Below are 21,291 nucleotides of genomic sequence, written 5' to 3'. Positions count from 1 at the left end.
TTTTTAAAAGTGTAATAACTAGCTTAGCCTTTTCCAAATGGTGCCTTGAACATGGAGGGCGATTTTATTACAAAACTAACATGTTTAACACTAAGAAATACATAGTGGTCAAGCTCAAGGATGGATGTGTTGATAATTATAGCTTGTTTTCTTAAACAGTGCCGTCTTCTAACAAATATTTCACCAATAAAAGCCTTTTTTTAAAAATATTTTGTTCATGAACACATACATATTTACTCTATGAAGTAGATCATTGAATAATGAATAATGCTTTAAGTTGGTTTATTTTTGGGGTTACGGCTTGTCTGCAAGCAAATCCTCACTCACAGTATTCATCAGCAACATTTCAAAGCAGTACTCTCTATTTTTATGATGAAACAAAACAGGGCTTAAGTTAAAGGTGGATGCCTGATTTGGGGTAGAATATTTTCTCTGGGTTCAAAGAGCCTTTAAATATTGTTTTTCCCACTGCGCCTGTCTGCTTTTATTTTACTTTTACTCAAGGTGTTCTGGCCACAGACCACATTAGGCTGGATAAAGGGGGTTGAAGAAGAATTTTCTGCAAGTGCTCCCGGTTCTCTGTAACGATATTATGAAAATGGTGAAAGTCAGAAAGAGTCTATTTCAAATACAGTTCAAATGCTGACACAATCACCCCAAAAAGTTGAAAACAACAAGTGAAATATGACTTTATTTTAATAGTTTTGCCCATATGTCCAGGGTTAGGAGTTGAGCAGCGTCACATTACCTGCTTATCCAAGCATGCGCACAACCTGTAAGTGAACACTAGAGCCAAATTGATTTTATCACACATAGTTTTCTTTTGAATTGAGTTAACAATTGTCTTATACTAACTTTGTAAATAATTATTATTATCAAATAACATTTGTTCAATATAATTTAGTTACACTTTACCTGAAAAAAAACCAAGAACCATTTTTTGGCATGTAGGGTGATCTTTTTTCATGTTATCCATCCATTATCTGCACCGATTATCCTCAGTAGGGTCGCGGGAGTGCTGGAGCCCATCCCAGCTATCTTCAGGCAGTGGGCAGGGGCAGGGGACAACATGCAAACTCCGCAAAGGAGGATTTAATCCTATCACCTCAGAACTGTCCCGCGGACACGCTAACCACTCAGCCGTCGTGCCGCCCCTCTTTTTTCATGTGTTCATGTAAATTTGAAACAATAGCGAACGACTTTAAAACTCAAATGGTATTGCCCTTTTCTGCATTTCCCGTTTGCGTCTGCCAAATTTGGCCTCTGTCTTTGGCCTGACAGGCAAGATGCAGCAGCAGGTCAGATAGGGACAAGTGCTAAGAGCGTGCCTGTCAGTCACACATACAGGCAGAGTTTGGCTGAGGGCACTAGTGATAGGGAGATAGACTAAGCTATCTACATATAGAAGAGGATCGTTGAGGAAATTGGTGGAGGGGTGGAGTATCGATCCCAGGACAATACTATCAATCCAATAATATTGATATTTGGGTCGACTCGTCCACCCCTAGCTCAAGGTCATCAATCGGGCCACTGGTATTAAACTACTGGCTAAATATTTCATCATCATCAGTTGGCGCATCAATTGAAATATCCTACCAATCTCCAATAATATGACGGTGAAATCTTATTTATTACAGTTAAATTGATTTGCATGTTTATTGTACTTGCCTTCGCTCTGAGAATGCCGGTCTATAAGTGATCCCAAGAGCCAAGAAGAAATCCGCAGCTTCGAGAGCGTTCTCCATTCGGGCCCCAGTGCTGTGGGATGCTCTTCCGCCTGAGATTCGATCTGCAACCTCAGTGGAACTGTTTAAATCTAAGCTTAAAACACACTTCTGTTCTATAGCATATAAATACCGTATATTTTATGTTGAAAATATCTGTGTATTATTTGTTATTGCAACATCTGTTGCAGCCTGGTCATCCTGGAAGGGGGATGACCTCATGTGCGGTTCCTTCTCAAGGTTTCTTCATTTACCTCATGTGAAGGTTTTTGAGTTTTACCTTGCCCTTATGTAGGTTTTAGATCAGGGCATGTTGTTTTAATAGGCTGTGGTTTGCAATAATCTGTAGTCTGTGCAGCCCTTTGAGACTCCTTGTGATTAAGGGCATCACAAATAAATATGACTTGACTTGACTTAAAAGTAATCCATTTCCAATGTGTTTTCTTCTAGGATGCCATGACTGCTTTAATATTGACACAACAAAACACAGGATCATTAAAGGTCCGAAGCAAGCACAGTTTGGATACACTGTACAGCAGCATGTAGCGACGGGAGGAGAAAAATGGTGAGATACACATCCTTTTTTAAATCATTTACTTCCTGATTGTGAAAAGGTTGATAATGTAATTATAGCAGTTACTTAAGTCAGTGGTTCTTAACTAGTCTGACCCACCAACCCACCCTAATGACAAACTGTGACCCAAATTTAGTCAAATATATGTTTTTCCAAAAACAAAATAAACAGCAAAACCAAAACTATTTCAAGTACCGTACATACTGGCATGAGAGCCTATATCACATATAATCGACCCCCTGAAACTTCTTTAAAACAACTACATACTAAAAGAGGTTTGTACCCAAAATATAAAAAAAAATGCCTAAACCACAATGATAAATTAATTCTCTAGATAACAAAGATCAATATACTGGTTAAAAAAAACTAAAAATATAACATTCCGTCAAGAACCGGAACAGGAGGAGAACCCAAATGCGTGACGTTTCTCGCACAAGCTTTTATTGTACGGGAAATGGGGCAGTCATGCACGTTAACCCAAACGCCAGTGATTCGGTGATCGTTGGGCAGAAGACCTAAGGCCGCAGTCTGTCGTGGAATGATAGGAAGCCAGAGGCCGACGAGATCGATACCAAATGCACGAGCAGATTGTGGACAGATGGGGTCGATACTGGACAGGACGGGACAGACAGGATTGATATCAAAACTGGATATCAAAATTAAACAGGACAAACTAGACAAGAACGAAACTGAAGATCGATATTAAAGAGGACAAACGAAACGAGAATGAAACTGAAGATCAATAGCAAACAGGACAAAAATAGACGGGAACGATGCCGGACAGGAAACACAGGCAGGAAACTGAACAGAGTCAAAACCCACGTCAGAAGTTTGTTGAGGGACTGACAAAGGGTGAGTGAGAGCACTGAGCTTGAATAGAAGGGAAGCCAATCTGTCAACGAGCCGCAGCTGGCGCCACACGGGCAGGGCCAGTTGGGCGCCATGGCAACCGTGACACATTCTTAAACATTTTACTGTACCCTCAAGCATTGCCTCAATTGCAAACATTAATACATAGTTTATTGTTATTGTCAATTCTGCAGCAAAAACAGAAAATTGAAATTTCGTACTTCTCAGCCCTTGGTGTCTAGAAAATAAAAAACACAAACACTATATACATGAACAGATAAAGTATAGAATGTTTACACACAAACTAGGAAGAGAAAGTGGATTTCTTCTTTGCAGTGGATACTCGGTGACCTGTCACAGTCTCACCACACGCCAGTAGCGGCGGAAAGAAGTACTACAGGAGTGGTTCCCAAAGTGGGCGGGACCGGGGTGTAAAGATCTGGGGGGGTGGTGAAGAAGAAGGGGGCTGTAGGGGGGCGGTAGGGGGGCGTCAGTCCAAAGTCAAAATCAGAAGTTTGAACGTTTGTTTGACGATTTGTACACAGCACGTTAGGGTTGCAAGATTAACCGAAATTGAATCGACATCGCGATGTGTCGTAGTGCGGTTGTGAAACCGCAAAGCAGTGCGTTTTTTTTCAAGGTTTTGTAGTGAGGGATGTAGTTTTGGCCAATCACAATTGTTACTGTTCAAGTTTTAAACGCGCCAACCAATCAGAGGCAAGTTTTAATAATGACACAAGCCAATAAAAACGATTCAAAGTTTGCAAGCACCACACTATGCCACACCCGCCCGTTTGGGGCCAGCTGCGGCTCGTTGACTGATTAGCTTCCTTCCTATTTAAGCTCAGTACTCTTTCTCACCCTTTGGCGGTCCGTCAACAAACCTCTGCACCTGCAAGACGTGTGTTTTGACTCTGTCCGGTATCCTGTTTTTGTATCCTGTCCGGTATCGATCCCGTCTATTTCATCCTGTTTTGATATCGGTCACCGGTCTCCAGTCTCCTATATCTGTTATAAATCCTGTCAGTCCCGTTCTGTCCGGTATCGACACCATCTGTCCGGTATCGGCTCGTGTAACTGGTATCGATCTCGTTGGTCTCTGGCTTCCTGTTGTTCCACGCCAGACTGCTTCTTCCGCCCAGCGATCGCCGAATTACTGGCGTTTGTGTTGATGTGCATGACTGTCCCAATTCCGTAAAATAAAGCTTGTGTGGAAACGTTACGCTTCTGGGTCCTCCTCCTGTTCCGGTTCTTGACATTCGTAAGTCAGATGGTCGTAAGTAGGGGGGCGTCTGTACTGTATTATGCCTCTTTTTGAAGTATTGACATTGATATATGCTCAAAGAAACTTAAAATGTAATCCAACTCGCTCCAATGTTTATTTTAGATTGAATTTGACAAATACCTTGAAAAATATACAGGATCAAAATACTAAATAAAGGAAAATGTAGCCAGCTGTTTAAATGTTGGGGAAACTGTCATGATTACTGATGCGAGGCACCTGAGCCCGCTCCTTGGGCGCTGATTGGTTCCCGGTCACTATGTAAACCCACGTCTTTCTGTCACCTGTTGTCAGTCTGTCTGCGAACCTCAGTTCACGCCAGGCAAGCTTTTCGACACTGACTCACTCCTGTTTTGGCCCCCGTCTGCTGCCCGGCTTCGACCCTTTTTCTGATCACGACCACATTTTTTGCTCTCCTGTCACGGCTACTGACCTGTTTTTTCCCGCTCCTGCCCTCGCTCGCCACGGAAATACCACTTCCGCGTCCGAGCAACCTGCTCCCCGCAACCAGCTATCTCCGGATCGTGTGTACAATCCTTTCCCTTCTTCCCAAAAAAACTTAGGCAAGTGGGTACTGTCTCCGTTCTGGTTGTTTGGTGGGCAGAATGAAAAAGCCCGTGGCGCACTAGTCTTAGTTTGCCCGGCCCTCTCCTAGGGTACTCGGACGTGTGTACGTAATGTCGTGGTCATGTTTTGCGCAGCATTTGGTCCCATGGTTGTGCAAGCAATCGCTCTGCGCTCTAACCCAACTCTCCTAAGCATGCCCAACTGGAATGTTCTGCCGTGCTCAGGTGAGAATCGATTGCGGTCACGCTAACTCTAAAATCCGGACTTTAGGAGCAAGCATGTTTGGGCAGGACAATATCCTATATCGGAAGATATAGTTTAGTGTCATCTGCGTAGCAATGAAAACTGATATTATACCTACGAATAATATCACCTAATGGAAGCATATAAATGCTGAAATGAAGGGGGGCAAGTACTGAACCCTGTGGAACACCACAGGTAACACTAAAGGGCTCAAATGTCATTTCACCGTACTTAACACAGTACGTACTGAGATGTAGGATCTGAACCATAAGAGGACGGTTCCTGAGAGACCAATCAATTTTTCCAACCGTTCTAGTACGATATTATGGTCCACAGTGTCAAAGGCAGCAGTAAGGTCCATATATGTTGACAATATCTGTGTATCTGTGTATTATTTGCCCTCATGTAGGTTTTAGAGCAGGTGATGGTGTAATAATAGTCTGTGGTTTGCAATAATCTGTGGTCTGTGCAGCCCTTTGAGACTCTTTGTGATTAAGGGCTATACAAATAAACAGGACTTAATTTGACTTGACTACGATGGTGAGTGCGTCCTAAGAGAACTCCAAATCTAGAAAATCTTTTGTGGATGGAAACATGGCTAGTTACGCCGAGCTTAGTCATTGCGATCAATGGACTACAGCTGTTCCGGCCAATTGTGACGCCCTTTTGGTGAAAAACCGTGGGTGTGGACTTTATCTGTGTATTCTACGATTGTTTGATGCCATTCCAAGCACTTCCCCTAGAAATTACCTTATTCAAATTTGGATATTGTTGTTTACGTAGCTCCCAGAGCTTATTCTAATGCTTCCATTGTCAATTCACCATCTGAATTAGGTAATCACAAAACCAGCTCAATCATCACAGTACCCACAAACTCTGTCACTGTTGCCAATTGGCCCCGCCCGTTTGGCACCAGCTGCGGCTCGTAGACTGATTGTCTTCCCTCCCATTTAAGCTCAGTGCTCTCACTCTCCCTTTGTCAGTCCGTCAATGAACCTCTGCACCCGAGAGAGGTGTGTTTTGACTCTGTCCGGTTCCCTGCTTGTGTTTCCTGTCCGGTATCATTCCCGTCTGTTTTGATCTGTTTGATATCAATCTCCAGTGTCTGGTATGGTCAGTGTCTGATATCAATCTTGTCCGTCCCGTCTGGTATCGACCCCATCTGTCCGGTATCTGCTCGCCGGCCTCTGGCTTCCTGTCATTCCACGCAAGACTGCTGCTTTACTTCTTCCACCCAGCGATCGCTGAATCACTGCCGTTTGTGTTAACGTGCGTGACTGCCCCATTTCCCATGAAATAAAGCTTGTGTGAGAAACGTTACGCATCTGGGTCCTCCCTCTGTTCCGTATCTTGACAAAACTCTGTATCAAATTTGAATGACTAGCGACGAGGAGCTCTAATTTTTTATGACTTTTAGAGAGAGTTCATGGGACGAATAAGAAAAATCTCTCGAAGTCACTGTAAACCCTCACCAATACACCAACAGGAGACTAGGTCCCAGACTTTCTTATCAAAGGACCACAGAACGTCAGGATAGGAATCCCCATCCCTTCCTCCATCAACCTTTAGCAGTTTATCGCCACTGGGCTGCTAAGCCCCCGTCTGTCTTCACAACTTTCCCAAGCAGTCATAAAGGAAGGTTTGCTGATGACCCGGTGTTAGTGGGAAGAACAATGATGAGTCTGACTACAGTGCGGGGATGGAACATCTGGAGGAAAGGTGCGAGTTTAACAGTCTTTTCATCAAAGTGAGTACCGCAGAATAGATCGTGGTGGATTACAGTAAGGACAGACACCCCCTTGTTTTTCTTGAACACTTTATTTTTTTAATCGAGTACCAAATGACTTCGTAAATATTAAGTGCAATCCCGCAGCATCCATTTAACCTTGGACGAGCATCTTCTCAGAAAAACCTGACAGAGTCATCAATAAAGCTCAGAGTCCTTGGCTGCTCAGCCGCTTTAGAGAACTTTGCCGGCTTGCTATATCGCAGCAGAGCCAACAACATTATAAAGGACTTATCTCACCCTGGCCACCACCTTTTTGACCTGCTGTTCTCTAGCAGACGCTACTTGTCTCTTAAAACAAGGACTAACAGGCTCATAGAGAGTTTCTTGTCCAGGGTTGTCACCACCATAAAGTAGCGCAGTAGAATGTGGAAAGATATTGCTTATGTATAGAAAAATATCTCATCTCATCTCATTAGCTGCACCGCTTATCCTCAGTAGGGTCGCGGGGGTGCTGGAGCCATCCAAGCAATCATCGGGCAGTTGGCAGGGGACACCCTGAACTGGTTGCCAGCCAATCGCAGGGCACAAAGGGACAGACAACTCGCTCGCTCATTCACACCTAGGGACAATTTGGACCGGCCAATCCACATGAAATGCATGTCTTTGGAATGTGGGAGGACACCGGAGTGCCCGGAGGAAACCCACGCAAGCACGGGGAGAACATACAAACTCCGCACGGGAAGTCCGGTAGCTGGATTTGAACCCACACAGGAGGTTCCCAAGACCTTAGAACTGTGCCGCACACACGCTAACCACTGCGCCGCCATGCTGCCCAAATATGTTTTTATATTTTATTTATCTGCTTTTATTTTGGAAATATTTGACTGATAATGTCATTGCACTATTGTTTGGAAGCACTTGCAGATTAGACCTTGTAGCTATTTGGGCATGTATCAGAACAAGTCTTTTATCAAATGTATATCCTTAAGTGCCCAGATCTAATCTTGTAGTAAACATCCATCCGTTATCTGCACCGCTTATCCTCAGTAGGATCGCGGGGTTGCTGGAGCACATCCCAGCTATCTTCAGGCAGTGGGCAGGGGACACCCTGAATTGGTTGCCAGACAGTCGCAAGGCACACAGAGACAGACATCTCACTCGCTCATTCTCACCTAGGGACAATTTGGACCGGCCAATCCACATGAAATGCATGTCTTTGGAATGTGGGAGGACACCGGAGTGCCCGGAGGAAACCCACGCAAGCACGGGGAGAACATACAAACTCCGCACGGGAAGTCCGGTAGCTGGATTTGAACCCACACAGGAGGTTCCCAAGACCTTAGAACTGTGCCGCACACACGCTAACCACTGCGCCGCCATGCTGCCCAAATATGTTTTTATATTTTATTTATCTGCTTTTATTTTGGAAATATTTGACTGATAATGTCATTGCACTATTGTTTGGAAGCACTTGCAGATTAGACCTTGTAGCTATTTGGGCATGTATCAGAACAAGTCTTTTATCAAATGTATATCCTTAAGTGCCCAGATCTAATCTTGTAGTAAACATCCATCCGTTATCTGCACCGCTTATCCTCAGTAGGATCGCGGGGTTGCTGGAGCACATCCCAGCTATCTTCAGGCAGTGGGCAGGGGACACCCTGAATTGGTTGCCAGACAGTCGCAAGGCACACAGAGACAGACATCTCACTCGCTCATTCTCACCTAGGGACAATTTGGACCAGCCAATCAACCTGACATGCATGTTTTTGGAATGTGGGAGGAAACCAGAGTGCACGGAGGAAACCCACGCAAGCACGGGGAGAACATGCAAACTCCACACAGGATGTTCGATCTCATGACCTCAGAACTGACATGCATGTTTTTGGAATGTGGGAGGAAACCGGAGTGCCGGGAGGATAACCCACGCAAGCATGGGGAGAACATGCAAACTCCATACAGGAAGTTCGATCTCATGACTTCATAACTTTGCCGCACACGCGCTAACCACTGCGCCGCCGTGCTGCCCTTTGTTGTAAACAATGCTTACTATATTGTTATCAGGGTGAATTGAAAATAATTCTAATTGTAATCTGATAATTGTAGACTTTTAGCTCGTTTATACGATAAACAAGTACTTTAGGTGTCATCCTTTGCACAATATCATGTGGAATTCAGAATGCCGGATAGAAAATGACTTGATTTTAAAAATCAAAGAACTGCTGTTCATGGAGAGTCTTTTTTGTAAGCCATATCTCAGCACATATCTCTCTTTCACTCCCAAAGTGGAGAAGGGAAGGGCAGGGGGATAATCTAGTGTATACAAGACATGCAAAAGCTGTCTTATGCAACAAAATCTAAGTCAAACACGTTTGAATAAACAGAAGCAAAGAAGAACGATGACGGGTAGATAATAAAAGATAAAATAATAAGTGAGAAGCTCGGCCAGCTCGAAAATTGGATCGGTCGGGCTTAGGCTTAAGATCTTACCTCTTGGCTGAAAGTGGCTGACAAAACATTTTCCCTCTTGCTGGAAAGGATCGCCTGCTTCGGAGTTGTCCCACTTTTCGCCATTAAATCAACCCAATATACAGTATTTTCTTGAGCAGCTCTTCTCTTCAAATGTATTGGCTGTTGGCACCATCAAAATGTGATTGGTTATATGCTTAACTATGAAAGCACTTATATAGAAGCAAGGAGAAGCAATAGAAGGAAGATGATAAATTAGTTGGAATTATTTGATAAGTATCGATGAAAGAATTATATAACATCACACAATTCAGATGTATTTTAGGCCAGCAGAGAATGCCTTGCAGGCCCTGACAGCCCACTAGTGGTTCATCCATAGAGTCAAAGTAACATATGATGAAGGCGCAGGGGCGATGGGGATCAAGCTATCCTCTCCCTGGATATTTTAAACAGCCCTTCCAATGAAGTGCTAACATCTTCCCATGACAGTGAAAACCATTTAGTTTAGGGAGTCCTTGATCTTCCCCAGCGAGATGTCTACTATAACTATTGCCATAACCAGCTCAGCAAGATTTCACTAATGCAAATAAGCAAAGTCTCAACCGTGACCCCATTCCAGATGATCAGCTTCTCACCCTATCTGTTTTTTTACTTCCATTCTGCTTCTGGTCATAAAATGGATTTCATATTCCCTAATACTCTGCCTCTCTAGAAACCCTGAAAAATGCAAAACGCAGACCTCCCAATGCATACTGAGGTGTGTGATTATCCGTATCAGTGGAAGACCACCTTTGGTCACTTTACTTTAAAAGTGTGTCAGAACCAGAACAGGAGGAGGACCCAGATGCGTAACGTTTTCGCACAAGCTTTATTTACCAGCTCAGTAGCCTAGATGGTAAGGCGCCCGCTTTGAGACTGGGAGGTCGGTGGTTCGCGCCCCGGCCGAGTCATTCCTAAGACTTAAAAAGTGGTCGGCGGCGCCCTCTGTTGGCTGCGGCTGCATCGGCTCGCTACAACGGGTCAGGTGCAATCGACATGTCGTTCTGTGTACATTGTTACACAGAATGACAATACAAGGAAATTATTATTATTATTATTATTTTACGGGAATGGGGCAGTCATGCGCGTGAACACAAACGCCAGGGATTCGGCGATCGCTGGGCGGAAGAGGTAGGACAGAAGTCCGGCATGGAAAACAGGAAGCCAGAGGCAGAAGAGATCGATACCAGATACACGAGCAGATACCTGACAGACCGGGTCGATACCGGACAGGACGGGACAGACAGGATTGATAACAGATAAATGAGCAGATACCGGACAGACGGGGTCGATACCGGACAGGACGGGACAGCCATGGATCGAAACCAGATACACGAGCAGATACCAGACAGATGGTGTTCTTTATCATCTTGGTTTCTTTACTTCACTGTGAATGTGTGAAACTGGAGTGTCATGCCCAATTTCGTTGTCACAATATGTTAACCCATTTTGTAACAATGACAATAAAGGTATATTCTGTTCTATTCTATTCTACTCTCTGCGTTTACAGGTTGCTAGTTGGAGCCCCGTATGAAATGAACGGTGCTTACCAGACAGGTGACGTATATAAATGTTCACTGACCAAACGAACCAATGGAAATGGCTGCACCAAGCTCAACCTAGGTAAAGTAGCATACCATCACTAAGATACAGTACAGTGCCAATAACTTGCATGTCTTCATCAGGGTTGGGTAGGGTTACTTTAACTGGATTACTTTCAATTGCTTTTGGATGACTCCAATACCAAATATGCTAATAAAAGACAAAATAAACTAAATATGAATAAAATTACAAAATTTTGTGCAGGCTTGGGGAGTAACGGAATCCATGGAACGGCAAAAAATATGTTGGCAAGCTGTTTGGATTTATTTTCATTTTGTTTCTGTCGCATTTTATGTTGGTTTTGCCGGAGATCAAAGTCAAAGCCAGGAGAGAAAGCTTACCACGTGTTGTAAGTCATCATTTTATTCATTTTTAGTTTCTTTTGTCTTTTATTAGTATATTTGGTATTGGAGTAATCCAAAAGTACCGAAAATTCCGGTCTATAGAGCGCACCGGATTATAAGCCGCACCCACCACTTTTTAGGTTATATGCCGCTTTTGTTCTCACACAAGCCGCACCCATGTATAAGCCGCGTGCGGCCGCATTAGAAGTTTCAACTCAATCACAACCCAGACCAGGCTGTAACTTCCACGAGTGTGCCTCAGACAGACAGATCTACCGGTAACTCAGCTTTACCCCACTTCCCATCAGCCCGCGTGTGCTCCGCCCCTTCTTTTTGACTTGTCCGTAGAACACATAACAGAATAAATCTCTAAAATAAATACATTACAAAAATATACAGTTGCAAATACATATTATACATGGTTACACATATTTACGAAGAAAGACGGTACACCGAGAGAGTTTTCAAAGCTTTAATAATAATAATAACAATAATATAACTCTTATCCCAAACCGTGCCTTTAAAAGGTACCAACACGCTAGTAGGATCACGCTCGCAATGTATCAAACGTGCCTGTCATAAAAAACATTCCATAATTGTGAAATTCATGGAAGATCGACCGCAACTTTCTCCTTATAACTATCGCCATCAAGGGTGTCATCCTAATTATCGGAACGTACCTTTATAGACAATGTATGCTTAAACTTAGAGGTTGCGGTCTTTCTTGGCGCACATATTCTACTGGTTTTAATCTTACCTTTTATATTCTAGCGCCGCTGGTGGCCGTTAGTGAGATTCCATAAATTGGCTGCTTCACTGAATAAGCCGCAGGGCTGAACATTTGGGAAAAAAGTAGCGGCTTATAGTCCGGAATTTACGGTAATTGAAAGTAATCAAGTTAAAGTAACTCTACCCAACCCTGGGACTCTTCCTACATCTTAAAAATCGCAGTGGCATGTGTGAAACAGACACAGTACCAACCCCGTCATTACTCACTGTATAGCTTCATTCTTTCTTTGATCCGTCCATGTGTTTTAGACCACGAATTTCGCCACAATGCATGCCAATTTACACACATGTCACACATTGTGCTTGTTAAGTTTGATGTATAGAGCAATTTTGTCCGGTAAATCTTTGTATGGTTAATTTGTGTGTGGCTAAGGAGACGCCCACATTTAGGAAAGTGAAAGTGTGTACAATATGCTCCTGTGTAAATGAGCGTTTGAGATCATCTTTTGTTTTCCATCAAGGAAGGATATCTCTTACCAATGTATCTGAGCGGAAAGACAAGATGAGGTTGGGAATGACGCTCACAACCAACCCTAAAGACAACAGTTTTGTGGTGAGACCATTTTAATTAAGGGTGGGCGGATGGATTTAAATATCGAAATTATTGATAAGTAGCGAGTACTTGGATCGGATCAATACTATTGTCTTGAGATCGATATTGTCTTTCCTTTTTAACAATCACTATAATAATATTGTTAAAGTGTCGTAACATTATTCATTATTTACCAGCTCAGTAGCCTAGATGGTAAGGCGCCCGCTTTGAGACTGGGAGGTCGGTGGTTCGCGCCCCGGCCGAGTCATTCCTAAGACTTAAAAAGTGGTCGGCGGCGCCCTCTGTTGGCTGCGGCTGCATCGGCTCGCTACAACGGGTCAGGTGCAATCAACATTTCGTTCTGTGTACATTGTTACACAGAATGACAATACAAGGAAATTATAATTATTATTATTATTCATACAGCGCTGTTTAAAATAATAATAGTGCAATATGACTAACCATAATATCTCGGGTTTTAGTATAGTCTTTATTGTTACCAGGTTACCAGTAGATGCAGTAGAACATTCATAATAGGCACACTCCGAAGGCTGGTCATGATTACTCATTACACTCACCTGTTTGGCGCCAGCTACTGCTGATTACCTATATGGTTCCCCGTCCTACTTAAGCTCAGTCCTTTCACTTGCCTGTTGTCAGTCCGTCAGCAAACCTCTGATTTCACAAGGCAAGCATTTTTGACTCTGACTCCCATCGGTCCCGTTTTGTTACCCGTTTTCCACTCGTCCGTTCCTGCATTCCCTGTTTGTCTCATGATACGACCCGTTTTTGACCCCGACCACGTTTTGATCTCCCGTCCCGGCTAACGACCCGTTTTTTGATCCCGACCACGTTCTGATCTCCCGTTCTGGCTAACAACCTGTTTTTCCGTCTTACTACGCTACGATCTCCCGTTCCGGAAGATCCACTTCCGCATTCAGAAAACGCTCCGATCTCGTGAGCGGCTGGTTTGCTTTCCGCGTCCAGCGAGCACCGGATCGCTGGCGCTGCCTTTCCTATATATTTCAATGAACTTGCAAGTAACGTTACACATATGGGTCCTACTTCTGTTCTGGTCGTGACAAGGCTGTGCAATTGGGCAAATAGTTCAGAGTGGTGTGTTAAAAAAAAAAGCAGCCTGGCAACCAATCAGGTATGAATCAGATTTGAATCCGGTGGCACCTATTTTAGAATGACAAAGCCAGCACAGGTTGTACATGCATTTAAGGAAAATGGATCGTGCTAGACACTGCTCCGAAGAATGGCGATCTTTGATGAAAAAGTTGATTGGAGAGGTAAGAACCTATAAAAAGGTTGTTGGCTGTTCAGCTAAAATGATCTCCAATGCCTTAAAATGGGTAAAAAAACAAACAAACAGAAACATGTGGAAGATAACATGTTATGTTAACCCCAACACTTGTAATAAAAACCTGCACTCAAAGAAGAAACAGAGACGCGAGTATGACTTACTTGCAAGGAGAGATGACCATAGGCTGCCTATTACAGTCTACTAGACACTCTGAAAAAGTCTATTTCGTCCTTGCCTTTTTATTGTATTAGGAACGCCCTAATTTAGATGTTTCTTCTGCTAAAGGGAGGGGGAGTGACAAAAAAACAGTTTGAGATCTGTTTTCACAACAACATCTTATCGTATCAACACCTGTTTAAACTTACGACAACATGTTATTGTATCAACAATATTACTACTATTGAACTAGGTGAGAATGGCACACTAAGCAAGAATAGAACACAGTATGCAACTGTAGAATAACTTATTTACCGTTTAAATCCATCATAACAGAAGACTACAATTAAAATGGGCAGGAGAATAACCAGAATGGCAAAGGCTCAGCCAATGACTAACTCCAGGACAATCAAACACTGTCTGCAGATACCTGTGAGTGCTGTGACATTTAGAAGTAGTCTGTGTGAAGTAAATTTATTTTCATAATCCCACGCAAAATACCTCTGTTAAAAAGAAGGCATGTGCAGAAGAGGTTACAGTTTGCTAAAGAACACATTAACTGGCCTAAGGAAAAATGGAGGGACATTTTGTGGACTGATCTCTGAATTCAAACCTCAGTACACAGACAGTGAAGCATGGTGGTGCAAGTATCATGGTCAGTGCATGTTTCTCCTACTCTGGCGGCCCATTTATTGCATACCAAGGTTCATGGATCAGTTTATGTATGCCAAGATACTCGAGGTTATTTTGCCTTATGCCCTCAAAATTGGTGTTTTAACAAGTCAAGTCAAGTCAAGTCATTTTTATTTGTATAGCCCTAAATCACGAAGAGTCTCAAAGGGCTTCACAGATTGTTACACTATATTACACAAACTATTTTCAACCGACAAGAGGAGTAGGTTATTCATATGCAATGGAGTAGAAGTGAGTTTTAAGTTTAGATTTAAACATTTCCACTGAGGTTGCAGATCGAATCTCAGGGGGAAGAGCATTCCACAGCACCGGTGCCCGGATGGAGAACGCTCTCGAACCAGCAGAAGACTTTTTTGCTCTCGGGATCATCAGAAGACCAGCACTCTCAGATCGTAGGCTTCGGACCGGGACATAGTGGCAGATCAGATCTGAAAGATAAGAGGGAGCAAGTCCATGTATGATTTTGTACAATACTAAGAGAACTTTGAAGTCACATCTTTGGCTAACTGGGAGCCAATGCAGGTTAGCCAAAATCGGTGTTATGTGATCGTACTTTTTTGTCCTGGTTAAGAGCCTCGCTGCGGCATTTTGTACTAGCTGAAGAGACTTGATTCTGGACTTCGGGAGACCGGAGAGTAGTGCATTGCAGTAATCGAGACGGGAGGTAACAAATGCATGAATTATTGTTTCCGCATCAGACTGAGACAGTATTGAACGGATTTTAGCAATGTTGCGAAGATGGAAGAAGGCAGTTCTAGTAATTTGCTTTACATGCATCTCAAAGGATAGATCAGGGTCAAATATGACACCTAAATTTTTAACTGAGTCACTCTGTGTGATGTGACATTTGTCAATGTTCACAGCAGTTTTTGAGAATAAGTCCCGGCATTTAGAAGGACCAATGACTAACATTTCAGTCTTTTCAGAGTTAAGACGCAAGAAATTGAGTGACATCCACTCTTTTATCTCAGTGAGACAGGCCTCCAAATTTCCACAGTTTAGTGTGGAAGATTCCTCCAACGGAAGATATAGTTGAGTGTCGTCTGCATAGCAATGGAAGCTGATATTGTACTTGCGAATAATATCACCTAATGGAAGCATGTAAATGTTGAAAAGTAGGGGGCCGAGCACTGAACCCTGCGGAACACCGCAGGTAACATTAAATGGCTCAGATGTCGTTTCACCATATTTAACACAGTGCGTCCTATCTGAGAGGTAGGATTTGAACCACGAGAGGACAGCTCCTGAGAGACCAATCCATTTTTCCAACCGTTCTAGTAGGATATTGTGGCGCACTGTGTCAAAAGCAGCACTAAGATCCAGCAGCAGCAAAAGTGATGAAGCGCCAGAATCCATTGACATTAGGAGATCATTTGTTACCTTGATCAGAGCTGTCTCAGTAGAGTGGTTAGCCCTGAATCCTGATTGCATGGATTCAAAAAGGTTATTCTCGGATATGAAAGCATTCAGCTGCTGTGCCACTACTCTTTCGAGTACTTTAGAGAGGAAAGGTAGGTTTGACACAGGTCTGTAATTACTTAATATTTCTGGATCAAGGTTGGGTCGTTTCAGTGTGGGTTTAATAACGGCGGACTTAAAAGCTGCTGGAACTACACCTGAGGAGAGTGATGTATTTATAATATTTAGAACTGAAGGCCCAAGGACGCTAAAAAGACTTTTAATAAGTGAACCTGGGAGCGGGTCGAACTGGCAAGTTGTCGGTTTGGCCGCATTCACCACTTGTTTGAGATCATCAAGTGACAGTTCACTAAAACCGGCCATTTTCCCAGGGCAGCCACCCTGTCGTGCATCTGTAAATTTCAGTCCTTTAATACGTGTGGTACTAACAATATCTTTTGCAATTTCTTCCTGTATGCATTGAATCTTCTTAGTGAAGAAGACCATTAACTCCTGAGCAGAGTGTGTCGAACTGTCTGCGATAGGCTGTTGCCTTGTAAGCGATGCTACAGTGTCAAAAAGGGCTTTGGGGTTGTTCTTTTGAGACGCAATCACCTTCGAAAGGTAGGCCGATTTTGCAGAGGCAAGGGCCGCTTTATACTTTAACAAGCTGTCACACCAGGTTTGATGGAAAACCTCAAGCTTGGTAGCGCGCCATTTTCTCTCCCATTTCCTGCATTCTTTTTTAAGGGTTCTAGTTTCATCAGTAAACCAAGGTGTGCGTCTTTTAGGACGTGATTTTAGTTTTATGGGCGCTATTGAATCCAGCACACTAGTCAGGGTGGTATTGAACTCATTCATGAGTGAGTCAATCGAGCCATTGTATTTAGGAAAGGACGCAACTGCTCCAGGAAGGAGTTCAAAGAGCTCAGAAACTGTGCCAGTGCTTATATTGCGTCCGCTAAATCCCTCATCTTTATTAACTCGACATTTAGTTAGCACCTCAAATGTCACTAAATAATGATCAGAGATAACAGTAGTACACGGTAGCACCATAATGTTTGAGGTTAAAACTCCTCGAGTCAGAATCAAGTCTAGCGTGTTCCCATTTTTATGGGTTGGCAAGTCAACCAGTTGAGTAAAACCAAATGCATCAATTAGAGAACTAAACGCAATAGTAAGTGAACTGTGTGGGGAGTTCATATGAATGTTAAAGTCTCCCATAATTATAATTTTGTCTGCATAGGTTACTAGTTCAGACAAAAGTTTAGCAAATTCGTCTAAGAAAGTTGTGTATGGCCCGGGTGCACGATAGATAGTTATTACATCAATTGACAATTGACGGGACCGCATCACAAGAGCCTCAAACGTTTTGTAATTATTAGAGGTACGTGTATTAAATTTGAGCGATTTTTCAGAGATTAGCGCAACACCACCACCTCTTTTCAGCGTGCGTGCTATATGACTACTCTCGTAGTCTGGGGGAGAGGCATAATTTAGCGCTAAGTGCTCATCCGGGCGTAACCACGTTTCACAAAGACCCACACAGTTAAGTTTATAATCACGAATAATGTTATCAACAAGTAAAGCTTTTGGAGCAAGCGATCTAATATTTAACAGACCAAATTTCAGTTTTGCTGAATCATTTGACTTAGCTGAACTCTTTGTAGTCTTTGTCGAGATCTTCAAAAGCTCCCGGCGTTGTGGCCGCTCGTGAGCGCTGAGTTTAAAGCGTCGGTTGTCCGGCGAGGAATGAATGGTGGAATTAGTTACATCCTCGCGTCCATCCTCGCGTCCATCTTGCTGCTTGGACTTCACACGCTTCACACATCTACCTGCACGGCAACCACGTTTCTGTTTCCTTTCTTTACGGGGCCGCCGCCGTCGTTTATTAAGAGGAATAGCTGTCCACAAGGATGCCGGGTCTCTTTGAAGTTCGCTCGGTATATCATAGGCGTTATAAAAAGTGCCCGAAAAGTCGAAATTTAGACGCCCACCCAACCGAATAAGTTCGTCCCTACTGTAAGTGTTTTTGGCCACACATGTGTCCAAAAGTGAAAGCAAAAAAGACAAGAGAACGGCAATAAATAGAAGATATAGAAGAATAGAAGAAATAATAGAAGATTAGCTGGACGAGCCGCAAGCATGTATCCATGCGCCGCCATGTTGGATTCTCTCAAATTATTAACAATTAACAAGACAATGACCCCAAACACAACAATAAACCGGTAAAGTCTTGATTCCTGTCACGAAGCGGAGCGGGAAACAGGAAATAAGGACCCATTCGCGTAGGCGTACTCACAATTTATTGGGGAAGGATGAGGAGGGTGCGCACACTCGATCCGAGGATCGATGGTCGCGGAGTGGATTAGAAATCCAAACAGAAGAAAAGTTTTCAAAAACAAATGGATGAGGCCAAAAATAAAACAGGATCAAATACGGGCAGAACCACAGAACTAGGCATTTAACAGGATTTAACAGAAGTCTCACTTAAGTCTCACAGACGTTTCACAGAAGTTTAACATGTATAACAAACGCTCAGGCAAAGCACAGTTAGAAGGAACGCGTTTAAGTACTCAAAAAGCCTCAGCCGGTGTCCATGGGTGGGGCCAACTGGGCGCCGCGGCAACCGCGCCAGAATCCAGCACCACCCGGCTGGGACCGACTGGGCGCCATGGCAACCGCGCCCAACGTGACAATTCCAAACCAATAAAATAAAGTTACGCGGTGCCGAGCCCAATCCCCAGATATCAATCCAATCGAGAGCTTGTGAAGTGATATGAAAAATGCTGTTTGTGAAACAAAACGAAATGTCAATGAATTGTGGAATGTTGTTAAGCAATGATGGAGTGAAGTAACAACTGACAAGTGCCACGGGTTTGTTGTATCATGATTACCGATGTGAATCACCTGTGCACCCTCATTTGGCGCCAACCGCGGCGGGCTCTGATTGGCTCCCGTTTCCTAATTAAACCGAGTCCTGTCACTCTCCTGTGGTCAGTCCGCCTGTGGACCTCTGTTTTTACAAGGCAAGCCATTTTTTCAACCCTGACTTCCACCTGTCCCGTTTTTGCTCCTGTTTGTCTCCGGCTACGACCGGTTTTGATCCCGACGACGTCTGCTCTCCTGTCCCACTTACGACCTGCTTTTGATCCCGACCACGTCTGCTCTCCCGTCCCGAATAACGATCCGTTTTTGTTCTTGATATCGAAATAAAACAGGACTAGACGGTAACGAAAACTGGAAAGAATAATAAACAGGACAAAAATAGACAGGAGAGAAACTGGAAACCGATATTAAACAGGACAAAAATAAACGGTAACAATACCGGACAGGAAATACCAACAGGAAACAGGACCGAGTCAAAACCCACGTCTTGCGGGGCAGAGGTGTTTGTTGACGGACTGACAAAGAAAGCATGAGAGCACTGAGCTTAAATAGACGGAAAGCCAATCTGTCCATGAGCCACAGCTGGCGCCGCACAGGCGGGGCCAATTGGGCGCCATGACAACCGTGACAGTTTTACTTTATTTTCACTGCTGGTTTTATTTTCAAATGACATGATATTAATACAGAGGATAAAACATATTTCATAGATCATAAATATGAGGGAATCTGGTTTTACACCTATGATGAATCGATTAAATCATAAAAGGATGCTGTATATAAAAGCATTTTCCCAGTAGTTATGCATTTCCGAATGTGTTTACCGTATTTCTGGCTCTACAAAAGCGTTTTTAGTCCAGAAAATATGATATTTTACTTGTCTTGTTCATATTGTTATCCAGTATTTGTATTTTTTAGATTACTGCTTTTTGGTTTGACTCTCTCCACCTATGTTCTGAAACAGTTTACACCATTTGCACTTTGACTTCATTTTCAAAATATTGTGGCTGTCAGAACCAGAACAAGAGGAGGACCCAGATGCGTAGCGTTTACTCATTATTGAGAAATAGGGAAAAACAAATGCCAGCGATCCGGTGCTCACTGGATGAGGGAAGCAAGCCGCTCACGGGATCGGAGCGTGAATGCAGCGAGCAAAACGTGTTGATAGCCGGAGCGGGAGATCAGAGCATGGTCGGTGGTCAAAAACGGGTCATTAGCCGGAGCGGGAGATCAGAGTGTGGTCGGTGGTCAAAAACAGGTCGTAGCCGGAGCCAAACGGGGAATCGGGAACAGACGAGTGGTATACGGGTGAAAATGGGACCGACGGGAGCCAGAGTCAAAGTGCTTGCCTTGCGTATGCAGAGGTTCTCTGACGGACTGACAGGGAATGACTGACACACTGGGTATAAATAGGAGGGGAATTAATTAGGCAACAAGCAACAGCTGGCGCCAAACTAGCGGGTGCAGGTGAGTGCAATGAATAATCATGACAGTGGCGTGGAAGGTGTAGTTGCCATGTTGCACTTATAATATTTAGATTTTCATTACATTGCTGCTTTTTTTGGTTTGGTTCTCAAACAGTTATCATACAATTATTTATTTTAAATACTGTGAAAGTATGCATGGATATTGTTTAATCAAAATAGACTATTTCAGGCGGATTTTCTATCACATTTATAAAGTAACTCCAAAAGGAGGAGTTGAATATTTCATTGATTATGAGATTTTCAAACAAAAAGTATCAGTATCAGATCAGTATCATTCGGTACTGTCATGGTTCGGATGATACCAAAAATAGGTGGGTGTCACGGTTGCCATGGCGCCCAATTGGCCCCGCTCTATGGCGCTAGCTGCAGCTTGTTGACAGATTGGCTCCCTGTCAGTATTTAAACTCTGTCCTATCAGTCCCCTTTTGTCGGTCCCTCTGCGAATCTCTGTTTTTATACGGCAAGTCCTTTTTCGCCTGCTTTTTGCTCCTGTTTGTCTCCCGTTATGACCTGTTTTTATCTCGACCACGTCTGCTCTCCCGTCCCAAATTACGACCTGTTTTGATCTCGACCACGTCTGTTCTCCCGTCCCGAATAACGATCCGTTTTTGTTCTCGAC

At 43.4% G+C, this 21,291-nt stretch overlaps 1 protein-coding gene across 1 annotated transcript in view; it reads left to right on the top strand.

The window, feature by feature from the left end:
- The window catches only part of itga11a (integrin, alpha 11a), a 122,985-nt gene that overhangs the window by 22,619 nt on the left and 79,075 nt on the right, over positions 1 to 21,291 (top strand). The window contains exons 2-4 of the mRNA XM_088333631.1: positions 2,175 to 2,289; positions 10,987 to 11,099; positions 12,673 to 12,764. Of these exons, the coding sequence (XP_088189757.1) occupies positions 2,175 to 2,289; positions 10,987 to 11,099; positions 12,673 to 12,764 (320 nt within the window). The remainder of the gene's footprint in view (positions 1 to 2,174; positions 2,290 to 10,986; positions 11,100 to 12,672; positions 12,765 to 21,291) is intronic.

The sequence above is a fragment of the Urocampus carinirostris genome, chromosome 4 (assembly GCF_059441175.1).
Source record: "Urocampus carinirostris isolate Australia breed hairy pipefish chromosome 4, RoL_Ucar_1.0, whole genome shotgun sequence".
Classification (NCBI taxonomy): Eukaryota; Metazoa; Chordata; class Actinopteri; order Syngnathiformes; family Syngnathidae; genus Urocampus; species Urocampus carinirostris.
The sequence above is the reverse complement of the archived record's forward strand: the minus strand, read 5'-3'. Positions and strand labels throughout refer to the sequence as shown.